Source organism: Schistocerca gregaria, chromosome 10 (assembly GCF_023897955.1).
Source record: "Schistocerca gregaria isolate iqSchGreg1 chromosome 10, iqSchGreg1.2, whole genome shotgun sequence".
NCBI classification, from domain to species: domain Eukaryota; kingdom Metazoa; phylum Arthropoda; class Insecta; order Orthoptera; family Acrididae; genus Schistocerca; species Schistocerca gregaria.
Genome location: NC_064929.1, coordinates 83,176,933 through 83,204,397, shown reverse-complemented (window position 1 = coordinate 83,204,397; position 27,465 = coordinate 83,176,933). Strand labels below are relative to the sequence as shown.

At 45.1% G+C, this 27,465-nt stretch overlaps 1 protein-coding gene across 4 annotated transcripts in view; it reads right to left on the bottom strand.

Moving 5' to 3' along the window:
• The window catches only part of LOC126293741 (uridine phosphorylase 1), a 424,249-nt gene that overhangs the window by 58,820 nt on the left and 337,964 nt on the right, over positions 1-27,465 (bottom strand). For 3 of the 4 annotated variants that reach the window (XM_049987094.1, XM_049987091.1, XM_049987093.1), the window contains exon 2: positions 1,256-1,379. In XM_049987094.1, coding sequence (XP_049843051.1) covers positions 1,256-1,379 — 124 coding nt within the window. Of the gene's footprint in view, positions 1-1,255; positions 1,380-1,826; positions 2,060-2,148; positions 2,263-27,465 lie in introns of those variants that run through there. The other variant, XM_049987092.1, reaches the window with a different exon arrangement.

Below are 27,465 nucleotides of genomic sequence, written 5' to 3'. Positions count from 1 at the left end.
AGTCCATGTAGTAATGTTTCGATAGTGAAGGTGTTCCTCATGCTTCTGTTTAGGATTCGTGACCGTTCAGGTGAAAATGAGCCTCGTCAAAAAACAAGGTGATGTTAAACGAAGGGCAGTCAGCCACATCATTAAAGACCTGCAGCGTTCTGTCTGGTATCCTTTAATTGTTACACCAATTGAATTTTCTAAGGGTGCAGTTTAAGGTATTTTTGCAGAATTCGGTTCAATGATGATCTGTGCACATTTAAAGAACTTGCACGCTTACGAATGGAGAAGTTAGGATAGTCTCGAACAGGCGGATTTACACTCTCCGCGGACTGGACCGTTCTTGATGAACTTGGACACCCGGATTTCGGTTTGGCCAGTGTTGAAACGGTCTCCTCAAACGTTTTGATCCATTTCTGGATAAGGAGAACACGTCGAGCACCATTTAAATTATGTAGCTGACGCTTACTGCAAAATTTCCGCCGTTCTACAATCGCCGAATCACCGTTTATGCAAAAATTTCCGAACGCGCAGTCGACTATCTAGAAGCGCTCCATAACGAAAGAATTCTTAAAGGCCAAGCAAGCGATGTACGTACCCCCTTCTCTACTCTGATTTGTTGCACATGCGCAGAGAGCTCTTCAAATATAAAGTTTCTTTTTGAGACATTCTGTTGAGGTCTGCCAATAATATCGCACGACTTTAGTTTGCTAAGTAGAATTTTGTGACCCACACAATCAAAGGTTAGAGCAACAAATAATTGCTCTTGTTTAGCTCTACTGCCACTTCATTTGTGACGTCTTTTTCCGGTATCTGTGGGAAGAACACTTAACGAAAACTAAAACCGCTCAGATGGAGTCAGTATTGCACCATAAACCGCATCCTCAAACAGTTTTGAAAAGAGTGAGGCCTGTAACTGAAAATAGTTTATCTCTAATTCTGTAGAGACTTAAGCCTGTCAAGAAATACGGCGCAACTCATTAACTGATAATAAAGATAGCTGGAGGCTTAATTCAGTTACCATGTCACAAGATATATAATTAAAAACAATCGCTCTGAGCAGTATGGGACTTAACATATGAGGTCATCAGTCCCCTAGAACGTAGAACTACTTAAACCTAACGTCGCACACATCCATGCTCGAGGCAGGATCCGAACCTGCGACCGTAGCAGTCGCGCGGTTCCGGACTGAAGCGCCTAGAACCGCACGGCCACACCGGCCGGCCATAGATAATTAAATAACTTGTGAAAAGTAATAATTTCTTACCTTCACGTCCCCAAACATCGAGACCAGGTCATGCGATTCGCTACCAAGAGCAATATGGTACAGAATGTCCTGGTCCATAAGTTCAATGTTTGGGTTTCTAAGGCGGACCGATCCATCAGGATACCTGGAACAAACAGCAAACATGGCGTTATGACTAACTTGTAATCAGTATATGCGTAGTGCCTTAATCAAGTAACGCAAAGTCTGAAGAGCTTCCAATAATGATTGAAGTTTTTAGAATTATTATACAAAACTGAACACTACAGATGCAAAAGTATCAGAAATACACAACTGATGACTATCAAATAAAATTGGCAAACAAGCAGCAAAAATAATAATAATAATAAAATAAAAAAATAAAAGCAATTTAATATCGGTACAGATCATCAGAACATCCAATATGCACTGGAAATGACGCAGACCTTAGAATACGCGGCTATAAACACTGCTGCATTTATCCAGCAACCACGGCCTATTCGTCAAATAACATGTTAAGAAATCACCTATACATCGTAACGTGGTGGACTGCGCGGAACCAAACACGTCAGTACGAAAGAAGGCTATTACTTACGGTAAGTCTTGTGGATTTTCTACTGGAACAAGAGCTGTTGCGTTAGGCGAGGGGCGAATGAACCGCCTTCGATTTCGAACCACGCCGATAAGAGGCAACAAATACGTGATTCGCATTTGAATTTCTGTGTGATTCTCGGAGTAAAAGCACACAGGGACATTTCAGCGACGTTCATTTGTTTAATTATATGTCATTGGCGACTCTGGCTTATTACCAAGTAATCATCAGATGATCTGTTTACAAAGAAAGAAAAAAGGTGATATTAAAATAGCAGGAAAGTAAATTACGACTCAAGCTAATTTCTGCACACCGCTGTACGTACTTGAATACAGTGCGTACTAACTCGTCAACTCAACAGGCCGACGAGTCGGCCGCGATGTTAATGTATCTGCGCTCTGGTTGTTGGAACTGAATGCTGCAGTTAAATACGTATACTAAATCGCAAACACAAGATTAAAAACATTCAAACTGTGAAACTGAGCCAGGGTAAAATCTTTTTCCACGTGAGCATTGGATCTCCGTACCCCTGATTATTTAAAGATTCGAGCTCTCATGTACATATAAAGTAGCTTCGTACTTTTGATTTCTTTGCAAATGAGTTCATGCGTCAAATATTTGACTTTATGCAGGTAAACGAGAAGTAGTTTAAAAATTGTTTGAAATTAAATTAGAAGTTTGTTGCAAGTCGCAGATTCATTATGAGACACTGCTCGAGTATAGTCTGGGTAGCGTGCGATCCACATCAAGCGAAATCTAGTTCTTCGCAAAACTCACTGTTTATGACATATCTTCTGAACTATGAGTCGTACAACAATTTAACTTGGCCGGTACATCCAGCCGCGTACGAGGACACGCTGCAAAAGTGTTACAAAGAGTATTAATTGTAAAGAAATAACTTTAACTGCAATGAAAATCCAGTAAGAGATGAACTATTTTCCTTTCATCATATGTATGTATGTATGTATGTATGTGTGTGTGTGTGTGTGTGTGTGTGTGTGTGTGTGTGTAAAGGGGAGGGGGGGAGCATGTTGTCAGCGAAGTACAGGGTTGGAGTTATATTAAAGTCCTCTCATTCTCAAGTATTGGGTAATATGCAAGCCCATGAGCTACACTGTGTCGAGACACACACACACACACACACACACACACACACACACACACAGTTTCCAGAATTAGATTTTCACACTGCAGCAGTGTGTGCGCTGATGTGAAACTGTTACATTAAAACTGCATGCCGGACGCAGATTCGAACTCTGGACCTTAGCCTTTCGTGGACCATGTGCTCCACCGACTGACCTACCCCAAGATGGTAAAGCACTTTTCCGCGAAAATCTAAGGCCCCGAGTAAGACTGTCAGTCCCGCACACAATTTCAATATGCCACGAAGTTCCATATGCAGTATACAGTTTCTACCTGTTAATACTCGTCTTACTGTATTAAACCTTTTATTGTACGGCTGTACAGATTGAGTACAACAGTTTTTTGGTGTACAGTCAACGAGTTTCAAATTCTTTAAGCATGAAGAAAATCAAAGAGGACAACTCCATAATTTCCCCTTTTCCAAGCGTTTCACATAGGTTTGCTTTCTACATATGCTACTATATGTTTTACGGTTATAACTGCTTTGTCAGTTACCGAATGTCATTTAAATGAGTAACCGACCTTTCTCTCCAATCATTATACAAAAACTTCAAACTGAAAATGTTTTCTCAGAAGTTTCACGATTTAGCGATTGGTTTCACGATAGCGAAGATGAGTCACTGGCTAAGCTTAGTTTCCAGCAAGATGATTACGCGGCTACCTGACACTTCTGTATTTGCTTCATGATACAAGCGTAACTGTTCTTCCGGCGTACTTTCCCGTTGCTAGATAAAAGAACTACATAGTCTAATCTAAGATAGGCAAATGCAGTCGTGTGAAAGGCAGTTTTACATATATTGTTCTACTAGTGTAATGCTAGTGAATGGGCTACAAGATAGGCAAATGCAATCGTGTGAAAGTCAGTTGTACATATATTGTTCTACGAGTGTACGGCGAAAATTCTTCGCCTAGTAAATAAAAAATATATATATTGATGTTACAAACTGCACTCATCTATCGGTGTGGGACTCTTAACTCGATGCACTTTATTCAGCATTTCCAGCGACTATATCCTATCACTGAAGTAGCAAGATAACGTTCCGTCTACGAAGAGATTGCGAGCAACAGAGCACGAGGCCGTATCGCGAAGGTAAGGAGCCTGCACACGTTCAGTATTTATTGACAATACTAGTTTGTCAAATTGTCAATGCATTAAAGCAACCCATGCACCATCAATATAACTGAGTTTCGACGCTCACGGTAGACTAGCGGCACCAAGTAACCCCACAACCAATAACCACAGGGGCTGAGGTCTGGGGACCTAGGAAGCCAAACATGACGCTCATGGCGGCTCAGCAGGTGATCTTCACCAAACAATGTCCGCGAGAGCTCTTTCACACGTGTAGCAATATGGAGCGGAGTACCATAAAAACTTTGAAGTTCGCCGATGACATTGTAATTCTGTCAGAGACAGCAAAGGACTTGGAAGAGCAGTTGAACGGAATGGATGGCGTCTTGAAAGGAGGATATAAGATGAACATCAACAAAAGCAAAACGAGGATAATGGAATGTAGTCGAATTAAGTCGGGTGATGCTGAGGGAATTAGATTAGGAAACAAGACACTTAAAGTAGTAAAGGAGTTTTGCTATTTGGGGAGCAAAATAACTGATGATGGTCGAAGTAGAGAGGATATAAAATGTAGACTGGCAAATAGCAAGGAAAGCATTTCTGAAAAAGAGAAATTTGTTAACATCGAGCATAGATTTAAGTGTCAGGAAGCCTTTTCTGAAAGTATGGAGTGTAGCCACGTATGGAAGTGAAACATGGACGATAAATAGTTTGGACAAGAAGAGAATAGAAGCTTTCGAAATGTGGTGCTACAGAAGAATGCTGAAGATTAGATGGGTAGATCACATAACTAATGAGGTATTGAATAGAATTGGGGAGAAGAGGAGCAACTTGTGGCACAACTTGACTAGAAGAAGGACATGTTTTGAGGCATCAAGGGATCACCAATTTAGCATTGGAGGGCAGCGTGGAGGGTAAAAATCGTAGAGGGAGACCAAGAGGTGAATACACCAAGCAGATTCAGAAGGATGTAGGTTGCAGTAGGTACTGGGAGATAAAGAAGCTTGCACAGGATAGAGTTGCATGGAGAGCTGCATCAAACCAGTCTCAGGACTGAATACCACAACAACAACAACCTTTATGCATAAGTCGTACCTTCCACAAGATCTTTATCACCCAGGCTAGGGATGATCTTATCTATCTTATTCCGTGAATTAGTGCATTGTAAATGTTTACGAACTTGTGGGTCACCCTTGCATAGACCTATTTAATTTGTTTTTTGTATTTGATAAATGGAATCTGAGGTACGATATCCACAAAGGTGAACTGAGAACATAAACAGTGTATACCGCCGTGTGACTGGTTCATGAAGCTCTGTCAACATATGAATGGAGAAGAATACTGTCAAACAGTCAATGCAACATGACCTCACACTTTTAATATGTATTGACTATACTGCTCGTCAATATTTCTGCTATTAACAACGTCAATACGCGCCCTCAGGCGGTCAAAATATTGATGTTAGGCAACATTATTGAACGTGTGAGGTCTCCTTTAGGGGGGACCATCCTGGCATTCGTTTTCAGCTGTTCTACATCTACATCTAAGAAATACGAGGGTCATTCAATAATTAAAGAGACAAATTGGTCTGGAGAAAAAATGCGTTCATTTGTACAAAACAATACTTTTTCTACTTTTCAACATAATGCCCTTGAACATTTATGCAGTTGTTCCAACGGGCTACAAGCGTTTTTATTCTGGCTGCAAACACCTCTTTATGTTTGCACCAATTTCCCACAATCTTTTTCACGTCCTCCTTGTCCTGGAACCTCTTACCATGTAATGCCTCTTTCAATGCACCAAACAAATGGAAATCACTTGGTGCTAAATCAGGACTGTAAGGGGGATGAGACAGTACTTTCCAGCCCATTTTATCGAAGATGGAGAATCACACGTCTCCTCTGAGATCCTAGACGTCTCTCTCTCTCTCTCTCGGCGGATCCACCTAGTTTAAATGCAAATCAGAGTAGTATTGGCTGTTCATTGTACGCTGCTCTTCGAGATGATCACAAAAAACTGGAACTTCAGCATCCCAAAACACCGTCAACATGACTTTTCCTGCTGATGCTTGGGTTTTGAATATTTTCTTGACTGGTGAGTTGATGTGCTGCCACTGCATGTTTTGTCTTTTTGATTCTGCCTCATAATAGTGAACCCAAGTTTATTGACAAGTTAAAATTTTGTTGAGAAAGTGCTCACCTTCTCTTTCATAACGTTCCTGTAGCTCTGTGCACACTCTCAACCTTGTTTCCTTGTGTAGCCGCGTCAATTCCTTTCGGACCAATCTTGCACATGTTTTGCGGTACTTCAGCTTGCTACAGATAATGTTATTAACTGTACCAGTAGTAACTTGAACCTTATCAACTATCATTTCCACAGTCACCAATTGTACTTTCACGTGAGGGAGTTGAAACTGCAACTGGTCGGCCAGAAGGATTTTCGTCAGTGACTGAGTCGCGACCATCCTTGAACTGCTCTTCTCACTTCTAAAATTTTGCACCTTCACCATAAACTTTAGACATTCTACAGTATATATTCACTTGTTAGTCGTCTTCAACAAGTAAAAAACGAACAACAGAAAGTTGTGCAACTAATGCGGACATTTCAAGCGGAATCGCCATCTTGAAATGCATTTTTGAGGTTATGAACAAAAGAATGTTGATACATCAGCTGATCACGGCTCATCCCAGTGATGCCAACTTAAAGCCATGAAAGTACCACACTTGCCCTACTAACAGTTTTTTCCCCAGACCAATTTGTCTCTGTAATTGCTGAATGACCCTCTTATATACTGCGCAAGCCACCGTACTGATTGTGGGGGAGAATACCTCCGATACGAGCACCAGTTCCTTACTTCCTTTCTTGTTCTACTTGCGAATCGTGCGAGCGAAAAACAACTTCCGTACGAAACTCTTATTGCTCTGATTTTCTCGTCGTTGTTTCGCGAGATATCTAGGAAAAAGTAACATACTGCCCGACTCTCCTTCGAACGTAGGCTGTGGGCAATTCAACAGTAATCCCCTCCGTGGTGCACAAAGCCTCTTGTAGCATCTCCCACGAGTTCGTGAGGCATCTCCGTAACGACCTCGCGCCGTATAGACGATCCGGTGAGGAAACGCGCGCCCGCTCTTCGCTGGATCTTTTCTACCTCCTATGTTAATCCATCTTCATAACGATCCCAGACTGAAGGCCGTTACTCATAATTGGCCGGAAAAGGATTTTGTAAGCTATTTCTTTCGTGGACGAATTACATTTCCAAGAGATTCTCCTGATAAATTGGTCCGGCATTTGGTTCTTGTGGTGTCACCGCCAGACACCACACTTGCTACGTGGTAGCCTTTAAATCGGCCGCGGTCCGTTAGTATACGTCGGACCCGCGTGTCGCCACTATCAGTGATTGCAGACCGAGCGCCGCCACACGGCAGGTCTAGTCTAGAGAGATTCCCTAGCACTCGCCCCAGTTGTACAGCCGACTTTGGTAGCGATGGCTCACTGTCTACATTCGCTCTCATTTGCAGAGACGACAGCTTAGCATGGTCTTCAGCTACGTCATTTGCTACGACCTAGCAAGGCGCCATATTCAGTTACTATGTCTTCTGAACAGATAATATTGTGAATCATAGCTCCCGTCAAGGGCAACGTTCATCATTAGTGGCTTAAACACAACAGTTCTCCTACAGTTACTTAAAAATCGTCTTGATTGCAAATATTTTTATTCATATGAGCGGTTTCGGTTCATTCAGAACCATCTTCAGATCTGATATTTGAGTTACAGGAGTAACCCGTCCAAATCCATCACATAAAACGCATGTGAAAACTGCTGGATTTGGACGGGTTACTCCTGTAACTGAAATATCAGATCTGAAGATGGTTCTGAATGAACCTAAACCGGTCATATGAATAAAAATATTTGCAATCAAGACGATTTTTAAGTAACAGTATAATTTCACTGATTGCTGTTGTCCCATAAGACATTATGTCTGTTTTTGCAAAGTTCTCCTACAGTTTTTTTTGTGGTCGCTTCCATTCCATTTTAAGTTGTTCCGGACGGTTATGCTCTCTCTCTCTCTCTCTCTCTCTCTCTCTCTCTCTCTCTATCTATCTATCTTTTTCTCCCTCCCTCTCACCCTTATTAGGTTGTTACTGATTCCAGTGATTTTTCACCAACAGAGTAATCGAATAGGATTGGGGAGAAGAGAAGTTTGTGGCACAACTTGACTAGAAGAAGGGATCGGTTGGTAGGACATGTTCCGAGGCATCAAGGGATCACAAATTTAGCATTGGAGGGCAGCGTGGAGGGTAAAAATCGTAGAGGGAGACCAAGAGATGAATGCACTAAGCAGATTCAGAAGGATGTAGGTTGCAGTAGATACTGGGAGATGAAGAAGCTTGCGCAGGATAGGGTACCATGGAGAGCTGCATCAAACCAGTCTCAAGACTGAAGACAACAACAACAACGAGTAATCGAACAGTAGTGATTTTCTTCGGTTATTTACGTGCAGTATGGCGCACTTGCCTAGCTTCAGAGTCGTACGCCATTTTCTGTACCAGTCGTCGATTCTCTGCAGGTCTTCCTGCATTTCGCTATCGTCTCCAGGCGTTGGAACCGAAGGCCGGAGCAGCAGGTCACTGCCAACGTTATCCACTAGACCAGGACCGGCTCTTTTTAGGGGGTCCGCGGTCGCCCTTCACCAAATCGTCTAAAATAATGAGTAAAATTATTGAATAAAAATGCGAAAGTCAAATTTATTACTGTTTTTTTCGTGTGAAAAACGTGTGTACTTTTACTTCAGGTCGTATCCGCAAGCAGCCTTTGAGGTTCCTAAGTGAGAACGTATGCGGCTTCTCTGATCGACTGCTAAGCAACAATACGGGGGTCGTTTGTGCGCTGGTTCACGGCGCAAGATGCGCAGAAACCTTTCACGCATGCGCGGAGCGAGCTTTGTTGACCAATCACATCTCTCGCTGGCACGTATGCGGCCCCAGGCATCATTATATGTTAAACTTGTCTTGTCAGTGCACTACTTGTTTCATAAGTCGATTTTTGACCAGTTTATTACTTCTGACATGGATCGGTGGCTGAAGTCAGGATCATTGAAGAAGGCTGCAGTTCCTCCATCTCCTTCACAACAAGGGAAGTTTCCAGTTGAAATGAATGAGGAGGGAGAACGACCAAAGGAAGACTTTACATACATCTCAACATTTTTCTTCGGATTTCACGAAAAACCACACACACACACACACACACACACACACACACACACACACACACACACACACATACACAAACTTACGACTATTACGAAATATGCATGCCCCTTACACAACATTAGCCAAACAGTCGACGTGAACAAACCATAAGCGGCAGCTTGTCAACAGCGAAGAGTTTGGATGTGACGTTGATTGCTCTCGGAGGAAGAAAGCTCCATCGTGTGAAATTTAAATTACCAAGTAATTTTAATCAGGCTATAGCGTGTTGAACAAAGAGAGAAATTTGAGGTAGGGGACCTGGGGTCGGAGAATGCAGCTAAGGAGATATGGGAGCAGACTTGCCTACCGCTTTGTGTAGCATTACTGTTCTACAGCTTATTTACAGCTAACATGCGTACAGGTTGTGTTATTTATTTATATGTAATTCCTTATTTCCTGCGCCGGCCGCTGTGGCCGAGCGGTTCTAGGTGCTTCACTCTGGAACCGCGCGACCGCTACGGTCGCAGGTTGGAATCCTGCCTCGGGCATGGATGTGTGTGATATCCTTAGTTAGGTTTAAGTAGTTCCAAGTCTAGGGGACTGATGACCTCAGATGTTAAGTCCCATAGTGCTCAGAGCCATTTGCACCATCTTTTTTTTTCCTGCAGGCAAACAAGGAGAAAGGACCTGATTACCAGGAAGTCATGATGCAGGTTTTGTTTCTTTTACCTGCCCATAAGGTGGCTCTCTTGTATAGTATTTACATTGTGCCACGACAACGTGCTAGCAATCAACGACAGACCCATTCATTATTCAGTGCTATTCAAAGACGTACAGTACAATATGATGGAGCAGTACCGGTACAGTTTAGCGGAACTGACATGCACCTTGTGTGTGGATAAGTACGTTGCAATGCTCTAGCTACTGAAGTGCTGAACAGGGAACAATTTCCTAACAGCCATCCGTCACGAAGAGTGTTTATTTCTCTCGATCGTCGAACGCGGGAGATTGGTTCATTGGAAAGAAGAATGGAGGTACCTGGTAACATGATGACCACTCGCACACGATTTTGAAGAAAAGGTGCTGGAACCTATTGCAACGGATCCCACTCGTCGTATAGCACGTGAATTGGGCGCTGCACATACTAAACTGTGGCGAGTACTCCCGAACAACAATTACACGCATATTACCCACAACGAGTCCATGCAATGCTTGGGAAAAATGACTGCCTATATGCCTCTGTACGAGCCCTAATCTCTCTTATCTGTGTGGTCATCCGCGAAATATAAGCTGGTGGCAGTAAAACTGTACCGCACTCAGCCTCAAATGCTGGTTCTCTTAATTTCCTCAGTAGCGATTCACCAAAAGAACGCCTCCTTTCCTCCAGAGACTCCCACCCGAGTTCCTGAAGCATTTCCGTAACACTCGCGTGATGATCAAACCTACCAGTAACAAATCTAGCAGCCTGCCTCTGAACTGCTTCTATGTCCTCCCTCAATACGATCTGATAGGGATCCCAAACGCTCGAGCAGTACTCAAGAAGTCGTATTAGTGTTTTATAAGCGATCTTCTTTACAGATGAACCACATCTTCCCAAAATTCTACCAATGAACCGAAGACGACAATCCGCCTTCCACACAACTGCCATTAAATGCTTGTCCCACTTCATATCGCTCTGCAATGTTACGCCCAAATATTTAATCGACGTGACTGTGTCAAGCGCTACACTACTAATGGAGTATTTAAACATTACAGGATTCTTTTTCGTATTCATCTGCATTAATTTATATTTATCTATATTTAGAGTTAGCTGCCATTCTTTACACCAATCACAAATCCTGTCCAAGTCATCTTGTGTCTTCCTACAGTCACTCAACGACGACACCTTCCCGCACACCACAGCATCATCAGCAAACAGCCGCACATCGCTATACACCTTATCGAAAAGATCATTTATGTAGATAGAAAACAGCAGCGGACCTACCACACTTCCCTGGGGCACTCCAGATGATACCCTCACCTCCGATGAACACTCACCATCGAGGACAACGTACTGGGTTCTCCGGAATAAGGAGAAGCAGCCGGCATTCGCCGAGACAGATGGAAAACCGCCTTAAAAACCATCCACAGGCTGGCCGGCGCACCGGACCTCGGCAGTAATCCACCGGGAGGATTCGTGCCCCGGACCGGCAAGCCTTCCCGCCCGGAAAGCAGTGCGTCAGACCGCACAACTAACCAGGCGGACTTTGGGAGGGTAGGTCCTATTCCATGGCCTGTGAGGTCACATGAACTAAATCCCCTTAATTACACTCCTGCAAATTGAAATAAGAACACCGTGAATTCATTGTCCCAGGAAGGGGAAACTTTATTGACACATTCCTGGGGTCAGATACATCACATGATCACACTGACAGAACCACAGGCACATAGACACCGGCAACAGAGCATGCACAATGTCGGCACTAGTACAGTGTATATCCACCTTTCGCAGCAATGCAGGCTGCTATTCTCCCATGGAGACGATCGTAGAGATGCTGGATGTAGTCCTGTGGAACGGCTTGCCATGCCATTTCCACCTGGCGCCTCAGTTGGAACTGCGTTCGTGCTGGACGTGCAGACCGCGTGAGACGACGCTTCGTCCAGTCCCAAACATGCTCAATGGGGGACAGATCCGGAGATCTTGCTGGCCAGGGTAGTTGACTTACACCTTCTAGAGCACGTTGGGTGGCACGGGATACATGCGGACGTGCATTGTCCTGTTGGAACAGCAAGTTCCCTTGCCGGTCTAGGAATGGTAGAACGATGGGTTCGATGACGGTTTGGATGTACCGTGCACTATTCAGTGTCCCCTCGACGATCACCAGAGGTGTACGGCCAGTGTAGGAGATCGCTCCCCACACCATGATGCCGGGTGTTGGCCCTGTGTGCCTCGGACGTATGCAGTCCTGATTGTGGCGCTCACCTGCACGGCGCCAAACACGCATACGACCATCATTGGCACCAAGGCAGAAGCGACTCTCATCGCTGAAGACGACACGACTCCATTCGTCCCCCCATTCACGCCTGTCGCGTCACCACTGGAGGCGGGCTGCACGATGTTGGGGCGTGAGCGGAAGGCGGCCTAACGGTGTGCGGAACCGTAGCCCAGCTTCATGGAGACGGTTGCGAATGGTCCTCGCCGATGCCCCAGGAGCAACAGTGTCCCTAATTTGCTGGGAAGTGGTGGTGCGGTCCCCTACGGCACTGCGTAGGATCCTACGGTCTTGGCGTGCATCCGTGAGTCGCTGCGGTCCGGTCCCAGGTCGACGGGCACGTGCACCTTCCGCCGACCTCTGGCGACAACATCGATGTACTGTGGAGACCTCACGCCCCACGTGTTGAGCAATTCGGCGGTACGTCCACCCGGCCTCCCGCATGCCCACTATACGCCCTCGCTCAAAGTCCGTCAACTGCACATACGGTTCACGTCCACGCTGTCGCGGCATGCTACCAGTGTTAAAGACTGCGATGGAGCTCCGTATGCCACGGCAAACTGGCTGACACTGACGGCGGCGGTGCACAAATGCTGCGCAGCTAGCGCCATTCGACGGCCAACACCGCGGTTCCTGGTGTGTCCGCTGTGCCGTGCGTGTGATCATTGCTTGTACAGCCCTCTCGCAGTGTCCGTAGCAAGTATGGTGGGTCTGACACACTGGTGTCAATGTGTTCTTTTTTCCATTTCCAGGAGTGTATTATATATTTTGCCAGTGCTTTTCCAGTTCCTGAAGCATTTCTTGAACCCTATCTTTGCGATGGGTTTTTAATCTGATCTATGGTTGTAAGGAAAGTCACATGGGACCATGGCTATCGGATATGGTGACCAGAGCTTCATTACAGTATCAAAAAATGTGTGTAATATGAGACTTAACTGCTAAATTCATCAGTCCCTAGCTTACACACTACTTAACATAAATTATCCTAACGACAAACACACACAGCCGTGCCCGAGGGAGGACTCGAACCTCCGCCGGGACCAGCCTCACAGATCATGATTGCAGCGCCTCAGACCGCTCGGCTAATCCCGCGCGGCCATTACAGTATCGTTTTTGGTCGAAAATTCGTTCGACCTTGTGAGGTAACTCAGGGTGCACTACGTCGTTAAAATCGAATTATCCAATTGACTCTATTTGTTGAGCGTTTTTCGATCCTCGCTATCCATAATCACTGTGACGACTGAGGCATAGTTCGATGTGATCCGTAATTCCATGCTTCATCATCTTTTATGACATGATACGTTTTATTAAGGTAGTTCTGTAATATTGTTCACTAAAGTTTTGAAACAAATATTGCTGTCACACGTTTCATATCTAAAAAAATACGAAAAACCTATGCCATGATGTTCAATAATCAGCGAATTTTTCTCGGATTATGTTTCTGTGATCGTTGATAAACATTTCCTTCACTTTTCCCGCGGTTTCCACGATGTACGGGGTGTTCAGAGCGCTCGACATCTCCAGTGTCTTCATGGCCATCTTTAAAACACTTATACCACTTGAGAACCCTTGTCTTAGTTGTAGCAGACTGATCAAAGCAAGTCAATGTTTATGAAACTTTGCACCACTTAAGTCTCCTCTTATAGCAAAATTTCATTCAAATTCTCTGTCCTGTTTAAATACAAAATAAATAGTCCCGATAGCGCAAAAACACATGTAGTACTTTTGAGAAGATTTAAATGTCCGATATGACGACCCTTTTACTGATACGTTTCACATGTTTACAAACACAACAACAACAACAACAACAAAATCACACAACTCTTACTAATACAACACTCGATACTGCAAAATTCGTTACTTTTTTTTCACGCCTCGCAGATATTTGTGCGTGCTGTTGCTGTGGACCAACGGAAACTGCGCACTCATTAATCCCTGGACTCTTAACACACGTATCTCGTAGAGATCAGGCGGTGGAGGGCCTGCATTAAGTTCTCAGGTAACGCTGAGCAGGGCGGATAAGATAAGCGAGAAACCCGAGATACATCGGCACAGATGCGCCGCAAGGCCTACCGTTGAGAGCTGCAATTTATCTTCGGTTGCGTACTTGAGCTTGCCCCACTTGGTGTCAAGCAGTGTGATATTGCTAAATCATTAACAGCAAATAATATTATCACTGCCCTCTGACCGAACATTGCTCTGTTTTTACTCTGGATCTGGCCTCATCTGGGTATTGCCATTGACTCTAAACGACTCCTTTTCCTTCCGCCTGACTATGTTTGAAAAGGGAATTCTTGATCTCCGGAATAATTTGGTTCTCGCAAACTTTTTTTCAATGTCGTACTGCGTGTGTTGCAAGAATTGAAAATTGTTGTGGGAGAGAACGAAACAGCGAGTATACGAAACATTGACAGTGCCGTGAGCTCCTGCAAAGCACACAGGTCACAGCTCATCTCCGCTGTTTGTGTGCAGTGAAATGGGAGATTTGGAAACCTATTTTACACCCAAACCGTACAGTTACGGATATGGTTCCTTATCAAAAGTTCCCTCTACAGCCCCTCGTAGCCTATACTAGGAATTGTGACACACATACAGGGTGTTTCCGTGAAAACGTGGAAAAATTTAACAGGCGGTAGGGGATGCTCCACGGCACAGTTGAGGCAGGGAACCTGGAGTAGAAGTTAGATTAAGGATATGATAGGAATAAAATCACATTACTCTGCAGTTTCTTCAAATACCAGCACTAACACAATGAACATATCATTTATACCGTATCCCACAAAAAGTGCTGAAACTGACGGTCATCAACCTCAATGCAAGCATGAGATAGGCGAACAAGATTCTGACGCACCCTGACAAATATCCCTGGTGTGTTTCCAATCACATCGCAGGCAGCTACAAGCTACAATTCTGGCAGCTAATTCCATCTACGTATCCACTAGGGTCTCACACATAAGTGACCAGATACCCAATAGGAAATACACTCCTGGAAATGGAAAAAAGAACACATTGACACCAGTGTGTCAGACCCACCATACTTGCTCCGGACACTGCGAGAGGGCTGTACAAGCAATGATCACACGCACGGCACAGCGGACACACCAGGAACCGCGGTGTTGGCCGTCGAATAGCGCTAGCTGCGCAGCATTGGTGCACCGCCGCCGTCAGTGTCAGCCAGTTTTCCGTTGCATACGAAGCTCCATCGCAGTCTTTAACACTGGTAGCATGCCGCGACAGCGTGGACGTGAACCGTATGTGCACTTGACGGACTTTGAGCGAGGGCGTATAGTGGGCATGCGGGAGGCCGGGTGCACGTACCATCGGATTGCTCAACACGTGGGGCGTGAGGTCTCCACAGTACATCGATGTTGTCGCCAGTGGTCGGCGGAAGGTGCACGTGCCCGTCGACCTGGGACCGGACCGCAGCGACGCACGGATGCACGCCAAGACCGTAGGATCCTACGCAGTGCCGTAGGGGACCGCACCGCCACTTCCCAGCAAATTAGGGACACTGTTGCTCCTGGGGTATCGGCGAGGACCATTCGCAACCGTTTCCATGAAGCTGGGCTACGGTCCCGCACACCGTTACGCCGTCTTTCGCTCACGCCCCAACATCGTGCAGCCCGCCTCCAGTGGTGTCGCGACAGGCGTGAATGGAGGGACGAATGGGGACGTGTCGTCTTCAGCGATGAGAGTCGCTTCTGCCTTGGTGCCAATGATGGTCGTATGCGTGTTTGGCGCCGTGCAGGTGAGCGCCACAATCAGGACTGCATACGACCGAGGCACACAGGGCCAACACCCGGCATCATGGTGTGGGGAGCGATCTCCTACACTGGCCGTACACCTCTGGTGATCGTCGAGGGGACATTGAATAGTGCACGGTACATCGAAACCGTCATCGACCCCATCGTTCTACCATTCCTAGACCGGCAAGAGAACTTGCTGTTCCAACAGGACAATGCACGTCTGCATGTATCCCGTGCCACCCAACGTGCTCTAGAAGGTGTAAGTCAACTACCCTGGCCAGCAAGATCTCCGGATCTGTCCCCCATTGAGCATGTTTGGGACTGGATGAAGCGTCGTCTCACGCGGTCTGCACGTCCAGCACGAACGCTGGTCCAACTGAGGCGCCAGGTGGAAATGGCACGGCAAGCCGTTCCACAGGACTACATCCAGCATCTCTACGATCGTCTCCATGGGAGAATAGCAGCCTGCATTGCTGCGAAAGGTGGATATACACTGTACTAGTGCCGACATTGTGCATGCTCTGTTGCCTGTGTCTATGTGCCTGTGGTTCTGTCAGTGTGATCATGTGATGTATCTGACCCCAGGAATGTGTCAATAAAGTTTCCCCTTCCTGGGACAATGAATTCACGGTGTTCTTATTTCAATTTCCAGGAGTGTAGTTGGCGAATGATGCAACAAGCCACAAATACTTTTTAAATGTTTTGTTTTACTGTCATAACCGGTTCGGGCTGCCATATCCAGCTGTAGATGGCTAATATTTGTTTTATTGGGGTTCATGTGGTTTTCCAGATCGATGTGAATGTTGAATTCCACGCAGCACACACATTGTAAATAACTGTGACACACTTAATAATATTCTTAATGTCAGAGTTGAGCGTCACACATGTGCTGTACACTTGATGTTTTAGTTTACAAAGCATGTGGAAGTCAACAACATACATATAGATCTGGAAAAACATATTAACCGCAGCAAAACAAACACACTGGAAATTATGTAAGTGGACACAACTAATACGCATGATATTTAAACAAATGCAAGCACTTAAGAGTACTTTTATTAATGAAACAACTTATGAAGTAGCACTAAATACTCAAATATGCTTGTGCAACGCTGCTAAGTCGTGCGAGCAGCGTTACGAATGTATATAACAGCAAATGACAACGACACATAAATAGCTTGTATAAAGTAGACATGGCTTAAAGTCAAAACATCTGCACTTAATAATGACCTACGGCCGTAATTGAAACAGTGGAAATAGAAAGTTTAACAGTCAACATGATGTCTTTCAAGAAATTTCACATTACTGTGAATCCTAGTTATGGAAAGTTACTTCCCAGATGTGTTCGATCACCTTCAGATCTGGCAAGTTGCGGAGTCAGCGCATGAATTGCAACTCACCATTATGTTCCTTGAACCACTCCATCACACTCCTCGCATGGTGACATGGCGCATTATCTTGTTGAAAAATACCACTGCCGTCGGGAAACGTACGCTTCATTAAGGGGTGTACGTAGCCTGCAAGCAATGTACGATACCCTTTGGCCCCACGGTGCCTTGTATGAGCTCGACTACCCCCATGGATGCCCATGTGAAAATTCCCCAGAGCCTAATGGAGCCGCCGCCAGCTTGTCTCCGCCCCGCAGTAGAGATATAGTAGCAACAGCAGTTGAGAGATTCATGCCTCATAAATTGGTAAGAGATGGAACTGATCCCCCATGGTACACAGAACAGGTTCGAACGCTGTTGAAGAGGCAACGGATAAAGCATGCAAAGTTCAGAAGAACGCGAAATCCCGAAGATTGGCTAAAATTTACAGACGCGCGAAATTTGGCACGGACGTCAATGCGAGATGCCTTTAATAGGTTCCACAACGAAACATTGTATCGAAATTTGGTAGAAAATCCGAAGAAATTCTGGTCGTATGTAAAGTACACAAGCGGCAAGACGCAGTCAATACCTTCGCTGCGCAGTGCCGATGGTACTGTTACCGACGAGTGTGCCGCTAAAGCGGAGTTATTGAACGCAGTTTTCCGAAATTCCTTCACCAGGGAAGACGAATGGAGTATTCCAGAATTTGAAACACGAACAGCTGCTAGCATGAGTTTCTTAGAAGTAGATACCTTAGGGGTTGCGAAGCAACACAAATCGCTTGATACGGGCAAGTCTTCAGCTCTCGATTATATAACGATTAGGTTCCTTTCAGATTACGCTGATACAATAGCTCCCTTCTTAGCAATCATATACAACCGCTCGCTCACCGATAGATCTGTACCTACAGATTGGAAAATTGCGCAGGTCGCACCAGTGTTCAAGAAGGGTAGTAGGAGTAATCCATTTAACTACAGACCTATATCACTGACGTCGGTTTGCAGTAGGGTTTTGGAGCATATAGTATTCAAACATTATGAATCACCTCGAAGGGAACGATCTATTGATACGTAATCAGCACGGTTTCAGGAAACATCGTTCTTGTGCAATGCAGCTAGCTCTTTATTCGCACGAAGTAATGGCCGCTATCGACAGGGGATCTCAAGTTGATTTCTAGATTTCCGGAAAGCTGTTCCTCACGAGCGACTACTAACCGAGCTGCGGGCCTATGGGGTATCGTCTCAGTTGTGCGACTGGATTCGTGATTTCCTGTCAGGAAGGTCGCAGTTCGTAGTAATAGACGGCAAATCATCGAGTAAAACTTATATAACGTGTTCCCTAGGGAAGCGTTCTGGGACCTCTGCTGTTCCTGATCTATATAAATGACCTGGGTGACAATCTGAGCAGTTCTCTTAGGTTGTTCGCAGATGATGCTGTAATTTACCGTCTAGTAAGGACATCCGAAGACCGGTATCAGTTGAAAAGCGATTTAGAAAAGATTGCTGTATGGTGTGGCAGGTGGCAGTTGACGCTAAATAATGAAAAGTGTGAGGTGATCCACACGAGTTCCAAAAGAAATCCGTTGGAATTCGATTACTCGATAAATAGTACAATTCTCAAGGCTGTCAATTCATCTAAGTACCTGGGTGTTAAAATTACGAACAAGTTCAGTTGGAAAGAACACATAGGTAATATTGTGGGGAAGGCGAGCCAAAGGTTGCGTTTCAGTGGCAGGACACTTAGAAGATGCAACAAGTCCACTAAAGAGACAGCTTACACTACACTCGTTCGTCCTCTGTTAGAATATTGCTGCGCGGTGTGGGATCCTTACCAGGTGGGATTGACGGAGGACATCGAAAGGGTGCAAAAAAGGGCAGCTCGTTTTGTATTATCACGTGATAGGGGAGAGAGTGTGGCCGATATGGTATGCGAGTTGGGATGGAAGTCATTAAAGCAAAGACGTTTATCGTTGCGGCGAGATCTATTTACGAAATTTCAGTCACCACCTTTCTCTTCCGAATGCGAAAATATTTTATTGAGCCCAACCTACATAGGTAGGAATGATCATCAAAATAAAATAAGAGAAATCAGAGCTCGAACAGAAAGGTTTAGGTGTTCGTTTTTCCCGCGCGCTGTTCGGGAGTGGAATGCTAGAGAGATAGTATGATTGTGGTTCGATGAACCCTCTGCCAAGCACTTAAATATGAATTGAAGAGTAATCATGTAGATGTAGATGTGAAGGAGGTGTTCCCCGGGAAGACGACGGATTGGCGGCCTCTCAGCGGCACGATGAAGAAGGTATCTGGATTCGTCAGACCGTGCAGCGCTCTGCCACTGAGCTTACGTCCAGCGACGATGGTCACGTACCCATTTCAGCCGTAGTTGCCGATGACGTGGTGTCAACATTGGTACACGCATATGCCGTTGGCTGCGAAGGCCCATCTTTGGGAGTGTTCGGTGCACTGTGTGTTCAGACACACTTATACTCTGCCCAGCATTAAAGTCTAAGGTTCAGCCACAGCCCCCCCCCCCTACCTCCACCCCCCCATGTCCTGTTATACCAGTCTGATCAGCCTAAAGCTTCGGAGAATTGTAATGAGGGATGGCCCCCCAACCCCACGACGTCTCGGCGTAGTTTCACCTTGGTTTCGCCAGGTGTTGGACACTCACCACACTACAGCACAGCACGTGTCTGCACAGCAGTCATTCCTCGCTGCTATTGTAAGTAGGCTGTTTAGGCTTTTCTGTTGGTAACGCCACGTAGCGCTCTGTATGAAAATCACTGACTGTGCTGTGTGCAGTCTGTGGCTGATTAGCATTGTTAGAATATTTGCTTTATGAAACCTCCCCTTAGAAAAATTAATGAATTACTGTGCTGATAATCCTCTCACGTTATTTGATTTTGAAACAGTTGAGCAGAACTGAACGTATTCAGACATTTCTCTCTTTACTTACTCTGATCAACACTAAACTGACACACAATATTTTTAGCGCAACACAATCTGACTTTCAATAATCCCTACAAAAGAATTGCCCTGACTGACAATAACCTATACCTTTTATGAATCAGTTACTTCACAAAAATCTTCGTTACTCGAACTACTGCAACACAGCGAGCGCCACTACTGCCAGCTAAATAAAAGATTCAAACTACGGAAGGCACTAACTACTGATAGGCATAGTCAGCAAATGAAAGATTTTGATAGAAAACAAACAATGTATTTTCCTCAATAGTGTTCAAAAGTCATAATGTATATAGCAATTCATGACACCAATTCTTACAAATTTCAAAACTCCGCCATCTCTCTCCCCACATCCACCACTGCTGGCGGCTTACCTCCAACTGCGCAACGCTACGCGCTGTTCACATCCAACTGCACAACACTACAATAGCAAATATTCCAACAATGCCAACCAGCCACAGACTGCACACAGCACAGGCAGTGATTTTGATGCAGAGCGCTACGTGACGTTACCGACATAAAAACCTAATCAGCCTACTTACAAAGCCCCCAGGCTCCCCACAAAAAGAGAGAAATGTCTGAGTAGGTTCAGTTCTGCTCAGCTGTTTGAAAATCACATAACGTAAGAGGTTTACCAGCACAGTAATTCATAAATTTTTCTAAGGGGATGTTTCACTATCGCTTGCACGAGTTTGTAGCGATAGTAGGTTCGGTGGTCATAATGTTTTAGTTGAGAAGTGTAGTGTGTGGGAATTTGCAATTTCGGTGTCCAGCGGTGCGTGTTTCTAAAGGAATCTAAGAAACAGACAAACCGTATATAAATCAGGCGCCCCGTCCCAGTTGCCTATCTAATGTCTTCCAGGGGATGACAAAAATTTGATTGCGGTATTTTATATAACTTATCGCTCAATTTAAAAATGTATAACGGAAATTTAATATACTCATTCACAGGTACAAACCAACGTTAAAGGTTTAACACAATAAGTCAATTATTGATGTTAAAAATTGTGTATACAGGGTGAGTGAGGAGGAAAGGTACATGCTTCTTAACAACTAATGCACCCTTTTTTAAACGCCTCCGGGTAAATCAATGAAAACAGCTAGGAACGGGAAAGGTACAGGTGACGGTAAAGTAAGACAGCTATATTACGGTTCGTTTAATTGTGAATGTTTCCTCACAGAAGATGTTCAAACAGTCCACCGTCAACGTCAATGCATGTTGCTGCTCTTGTAGACAGGTGTTGTGTCGCCGATCGGAGCTCAGTTTTGCACACCTTTACCTGGGCACAAGCGTGGAAAATACGAGCGAGAAGTTCCTCTGTTGTGTCCGCTCTGCGCTTGTAGACGTAGCTCTTCAGCCGCCCCCACAAACAGTAATCCAATGGTGTAAGATAGGGTGACGTCGGTGGCCGAGCAATGACTCCACGGCGGCCGATCCAACGTCCAGGATACTTTGTGTTGAGATACTGTGACACTGGCCGTACGGAATGTGTAGGAGCTCCGTCATGCTGAAAGTACACTACTGGCCAATAAAATTGACTTTGTGTTGAGATACTGTGACACTGGCCGTACGGAATGTGTAGGAGCTCCGTCATGCTGTAAGTACACTACTGGCCATTAAAATTGCTACACCAAGAAGAAATGCAGGTGATAAGCAGGTATTGATTGGACAAATATATTATACTAGAACTGACATGTGATTACATTTTCACGCAATTTGGGTGCATAGATCCTGAGAAATCAGTACCCTGAACAACCACCTCTGGCCGTAATAACGGCCTTGATACGCCTGGACATTGAGTCAAACAGAGCTTGGATGGCGTGTACAGGTACAGCTGCCCATGCAGCTTCAACACGATACCACAGTTCATCAAGAGTAGTGAGTGGTATATTGTGACGAGTCACTTGCTCGGCCACCATTGACCAGACGTTTTCAATTGGTGAGAGATTTGGAGAATGTGCTGGCCAGGGAAGCAGTCGAACATTTTCTGTATCCAAAAAGGTCCGTACAGGACCTGCAACATGCGATCGTGCATTATCCTGCTGAAATGTAGGGTTTCGCAGGGATCGGATGAAGGGTAGAGCCACGGGTCGTAACACATCTGAAATGTAACGTCCACTGTTCAAAGTGCTGTCAATGGGAACAATAGGTGATCGAGACGTTCAACCAATGGCACCCCATACCATAACGCCCGGTAATATGCCAGTATGGCGATGAGGAATACACGCTTCCAATGTGCGTTTACCAAGATGTCGCCAAACACGGATGCGACCATCATGATGCTGTAAACAGAATCTATATTAATCAGAAAAAATGACGTTTTGCGATTCGTGCACCCAGGTTCGTCGTTGAGTACACCTTCGCAGGCGCTCCTATCTGTGATGGAGCCTCAAGGGTAACCGCAGCCACGGTCTCCGAGCTGATTGTCCCTGCTGCTGCAAACGTCGTCGAACTGTTCTAGGCGCTACAGTCTGAAACCACGCGACCACTACGGTCGAAGGTTCGAATCCTGCCTTGGGCATGGATGTGTGTGATGCCCTTACGTTAAGTAGTTCTAAGTTCTAGGGGACTGATGACTACAGCAGTTAAGTGCCATAGTGCTCAGATCCATATGAGCTATTTGAACTGTTTGTGCACATGGTTGTTGTCCCGCAAACGTCCTCATCTGTTGACTCAGGGATTGAGACGTGGCTGCACGATACGTTACAGCCATGCGGATAAGATGCCTGTCATCTCAACTGCTAGTGATACGAGGCCGTTGGCATCCAGCACGGCGTTCCGTATTACCCTCATGAACCCACCGATTCCATATTCTGCTAACAGTCTCGATACGATAAACCGCAATCGCGATAGCCTACAATCCGACCTCTATCAAAGTCGGAAACGTCATGGTACGTATTTCTGCTCGTTACACGAGGCGTCACAACATCGTTTCACCAGGCAACGTCGGTCAACTGCTGTTTGTGTATGAGAAATCGGTTGGAAACTTTCCTCATGTCAGCACGTTCTAGGTGTCTCCACCGGCGCCAACCTTGTGTGAATGCTCTGCAAAACTAATCATTTGCATATCAGAGCATGTTCTTCGTGTCGGTTAAATTTCGCGCCTGTAGCACGTCATCTTCGTGGTGTAGCACTTTTAATGGCCAGTAGTGTATATACGAGCTAGTGCTTGGCAAAGGGATATTCACCACGTATTCTGGTGACACATTTAGAAGAAACTCAAGATACCGTGTCCCAGTAAGACGGTTATCTAAAAAAAACTGGACCGATGAATTGGTCGTCAATAATACCGCACTGAGAAATGTCGTTGAAAATTCTTTTCCACAGTAGCTTGCACATTTTCAGTGGCGCAAACGTGAAAGTTGCGCGTGGTGTTGATGCCGTTGCGAGTAAATGTTTATTCATCTGTGAATAGAATAAGTGGAATTAATTTCTCATTGGCAATGATCCATTGACACTCTGCAGATGAAAGGGTTACGGACCGTGCTCGTGTACTGTGCGTATCACTCGTGTTTGGGGAATACCAAGTTGGGCAGCAATTCTTCTAGAGCTAGTAGTTGGGTTGCGTCCCACTACTTGAAGAATGTTCTCAGCTTCATCAAGAGTTTGTAGTACGGGACGTCAGAGACAACATTTCCGCTGGGAAGCGTACCACGCTCACACAATCCTTGAAACACCCTGTTCTGTGGCACTCTGCGATTCGGAAATTGTTGTCGGCGCTCTCTCACAGCAGCTCTGGAATTCCCACTGGACAACCCATGGACGAACACCATGTCAGCATACTCTGCGTCCGTGAAGATCCGTGGCATTCCCGCTGCTCAAAACTGCATTCGTTGTTCACTACGACAAGCACTGTCGGGCTGAGAGGTAAACAACTGCACCACGCGCGAGTGAACTGCGTACTGCCACGGTCAGTAAGGACGACGCTACACGTTTCCCGTTCCTACCTGTTTTCATTCGTTTACCCGGGAGCGGTAATAAAACGTGCGGTGTCACCGCCAGACACCACACTTGTTAGGCGGCAGCCTTTAAATCTGCCGCGGTCCGTTAGTATACGTCGGACCCGCGTGTCGCCACTATCAGTGATTGCAGACCGAGCGCCGCCACACGGCAGGTCTAGAGAGACTCCCGAGCACTCGCCCCAGTTGTACAGCCGACTTTGCTAGCGATGGTTCACTGACTACATACGTTCTCATTTGCACAGACGACAGTTTAGCATAGCCTTCAGCTACGTCATTTGCTACGACCTAGCAAGGCGCCATATTAAGTTACTATTGATATTGATATTGTGAATCATGTACTGTCAAGAGCGACGTTCATGATTAATGGATTAAAATTCAGTATCAAACTAGTTACGTCCGCTTTCTGAATTCTAATTCCTTGTCATGTTCCAGACCTCACGTCAGTATAGTCCTTCCCTCCTCACGCCAGACTGTGTGAGCTAAAACGCGTGCATTTCGGCCTCCACTCGTAACACGGTGTTGGCTCTTCTGCCAACACAAAAAAGAGCATATGTTTATCAGGAGTTTTTTGTTCAGAATCACCATTAGTATCGTTCTGCACATCTAGCTGTAGCGTAACACAAAACGTGGAAATTATCTAAATTATATTCATCCAGTATTTGAGAATAAGAACATTTAGAGACTTCCGACGAACTTTTCACATAATTTCAAATCTTTTCGAAACTTTTTCTAGGTGAAAGCAGAAATTTCATCACTTACTATGATTCGGTCCACATCATTGCGATTGATCGTGTAGATGTACGACTACCCAATAATCATCATCATCGCCTGGTGTAACTCTCCTGTCCGGGAGGGGGCTATGACGCACTTTCAGCTCCCCATATACGCCGAGTTTATTATGAAGCTATTTTGAGGTCAGCTATTTCCGCCGACCCGGCACAGGACCGCCGTGATGTAATCAGCGCTTGAGAGGCTATCAGGCAGCGTGTGACGTCACGCGCATTTTCCCTCCAGACCAACGACACCACAGGCGTGGGCCGCTTCGACTGTCGCGGCCGCCTAATCTGTTTGCGCGTGTAATCCTCTCTACCCAGCGAGCTGAGGTCAGCAAATACGCCAGTCGACCCAGCGGACGAAACGGGGGCGAGGACAACAAATTGGCGAACCTTCCTCGTCAGGCAGCTTACAGAGCAGTGTGGCGTCCTTTCTAAGCTCTTGGAATTCGCCTTGAGTCGCCGTTTCGTCAACGATGTTGATCCTCCGGAGGTCAACGGCACCGATACTGATTCCTCCGTCACGGTTCTGCAGGAACAGCTCTGTTCTACCAGCCCAAAGGCCTCTGTCCCGGCCCCGTAGACATTACGGCCTGCACGGATTCTTTTCTGTTTTTACTTTATTCAGTTTTTATGTTGTTCTCAAATTGCAATACCTTCCAAACTATTCACGTCAATTAAGGCCACAGAAGCACCGTCTTTTCCGAATATACTTCCGACTAAAAGGCGATTTTGGTACATGGAGTCGGAGGTTTTTCTTAATCCTGCCGTTTGCGTTCTTGCGGTGATACTGGGGTAATTCATCGTTGAGTAGAAAAGTATTCATTGCACAAAAACGTGTAATCAGAATAATTGCTGGAGCCCACCCACGGTCATCCTGCAGACATCTATTTAAGGATCTAGGGATCCTCACAGTAACCTCACAGTATATATATTCCCTTATGACATTTGTTGATAATAATCCAACCCAATTCAAAAGTAATAGCAGTGTGCATACCTATAACACCAGGAGAAAGGATGATCTTCACTACGCAGGGTTAAATCTGACTTTGGCACAGAAAGGGGTAAATTATGCTGCCACAAAAGTCTTTGGGCACCTACCAAACAGCATCAAAAGCCTGACAGATAGCCAACTAACATTTAAAAATAAATTAAAAGAATTTCTAGATGACAACTCCTTCTACTCATTGGCTGAATTTTTAGATATAAATTAACGAAAAAAAAACTTAAAAATAAGTGTCATGCAATATTTTGTGTAATGTAATATCTTGTACAGACGTCTTTTATTAACCTGACACGTTCCACATCATTACGAAGTGTTGTATTCATGATCTATGGAACAAGTATTAATCTAATCTAATCTCTAATCTACTAACATAGAAACTTTCATCCCCTAACACATTTCTAACCAAGAAGGTGAATATCAGGTTTCATACGTTCAGTTTTAAAAATGTTTTAATGTGATATTTTCTAAAAAAGTTTCACCTCCTATTTCACTCCCTTAGGGGTTGAATTACCAAAAACACGGAACCACGTATTTTTTATTTCTGGCCGAGAAACTGAAGCATCCCTAACTCTCTTGTGGTTCCCTTTTTAGGTGCTCCACGACGACGTCTGCTCGTAGATACATATCGTCGGTAGGTTTTCCGGCTTTACTTCCCGACGACCCTCCGATGAGGTGCGGGCCTTGTGTTTTGCTATTACTGCGAGTCTTGTAAATATCGCTTTTATTTAGTAATTTGCCCGGCTAAAACTCTCCCCTTTTATGATTAAGACAGCCTGCGCCACCTTTCGGGGAGAGTGGAGACGTCAAAGAGTCTCAAAAGTTCATATTAAGCAGTCTGTGAAACACGTAAATGTTCACTTCAGTTAGCGTGTTAGTTAATGCCTACGCTTTCCGCTAGGTGGTGCTGACATACTGCTGAATAGCTTTGGTTCCGTAAAACCTTCACTGATTAGTGTTAGGTAAATGAAATAATTACAACACTCTTGCATTTCACTTTCACTCTGTATTCAAGGATTAAGATGGTGATGGATGAAGGCCTATTTAAAAGGTTCCTAGCCTGGAGGAATCTAAATAGTTCGCAAATGCCGATATGCACGCGCTCTACGTCCAGATTCGCAACTGACAGCACACGACACTTTCAAAATTCCACACGTTAGTATCTGAATACCGGTACCTCTGAATGCACTCGTATCAGCAGATAATTTGAGTTTCTGTCGTCTATATGTCCGTAAAGTTCCAATGTAGCAGTAAAGTCCTAAAATCCCCTTAATACTCCGTTGCTACCAACAGCCAGAGATCGTACACTACATCACTTTTAATCTCCGTAATAATCTAACAGTTAATCGTGAATCTTGACACGATAAAGTCCAATCTAATTATTGTCTCGCTGACTGACACGGGTTCCCCGCCCTTTAACGAAACAATCAAGGAAAAAAGGCGGCAATAA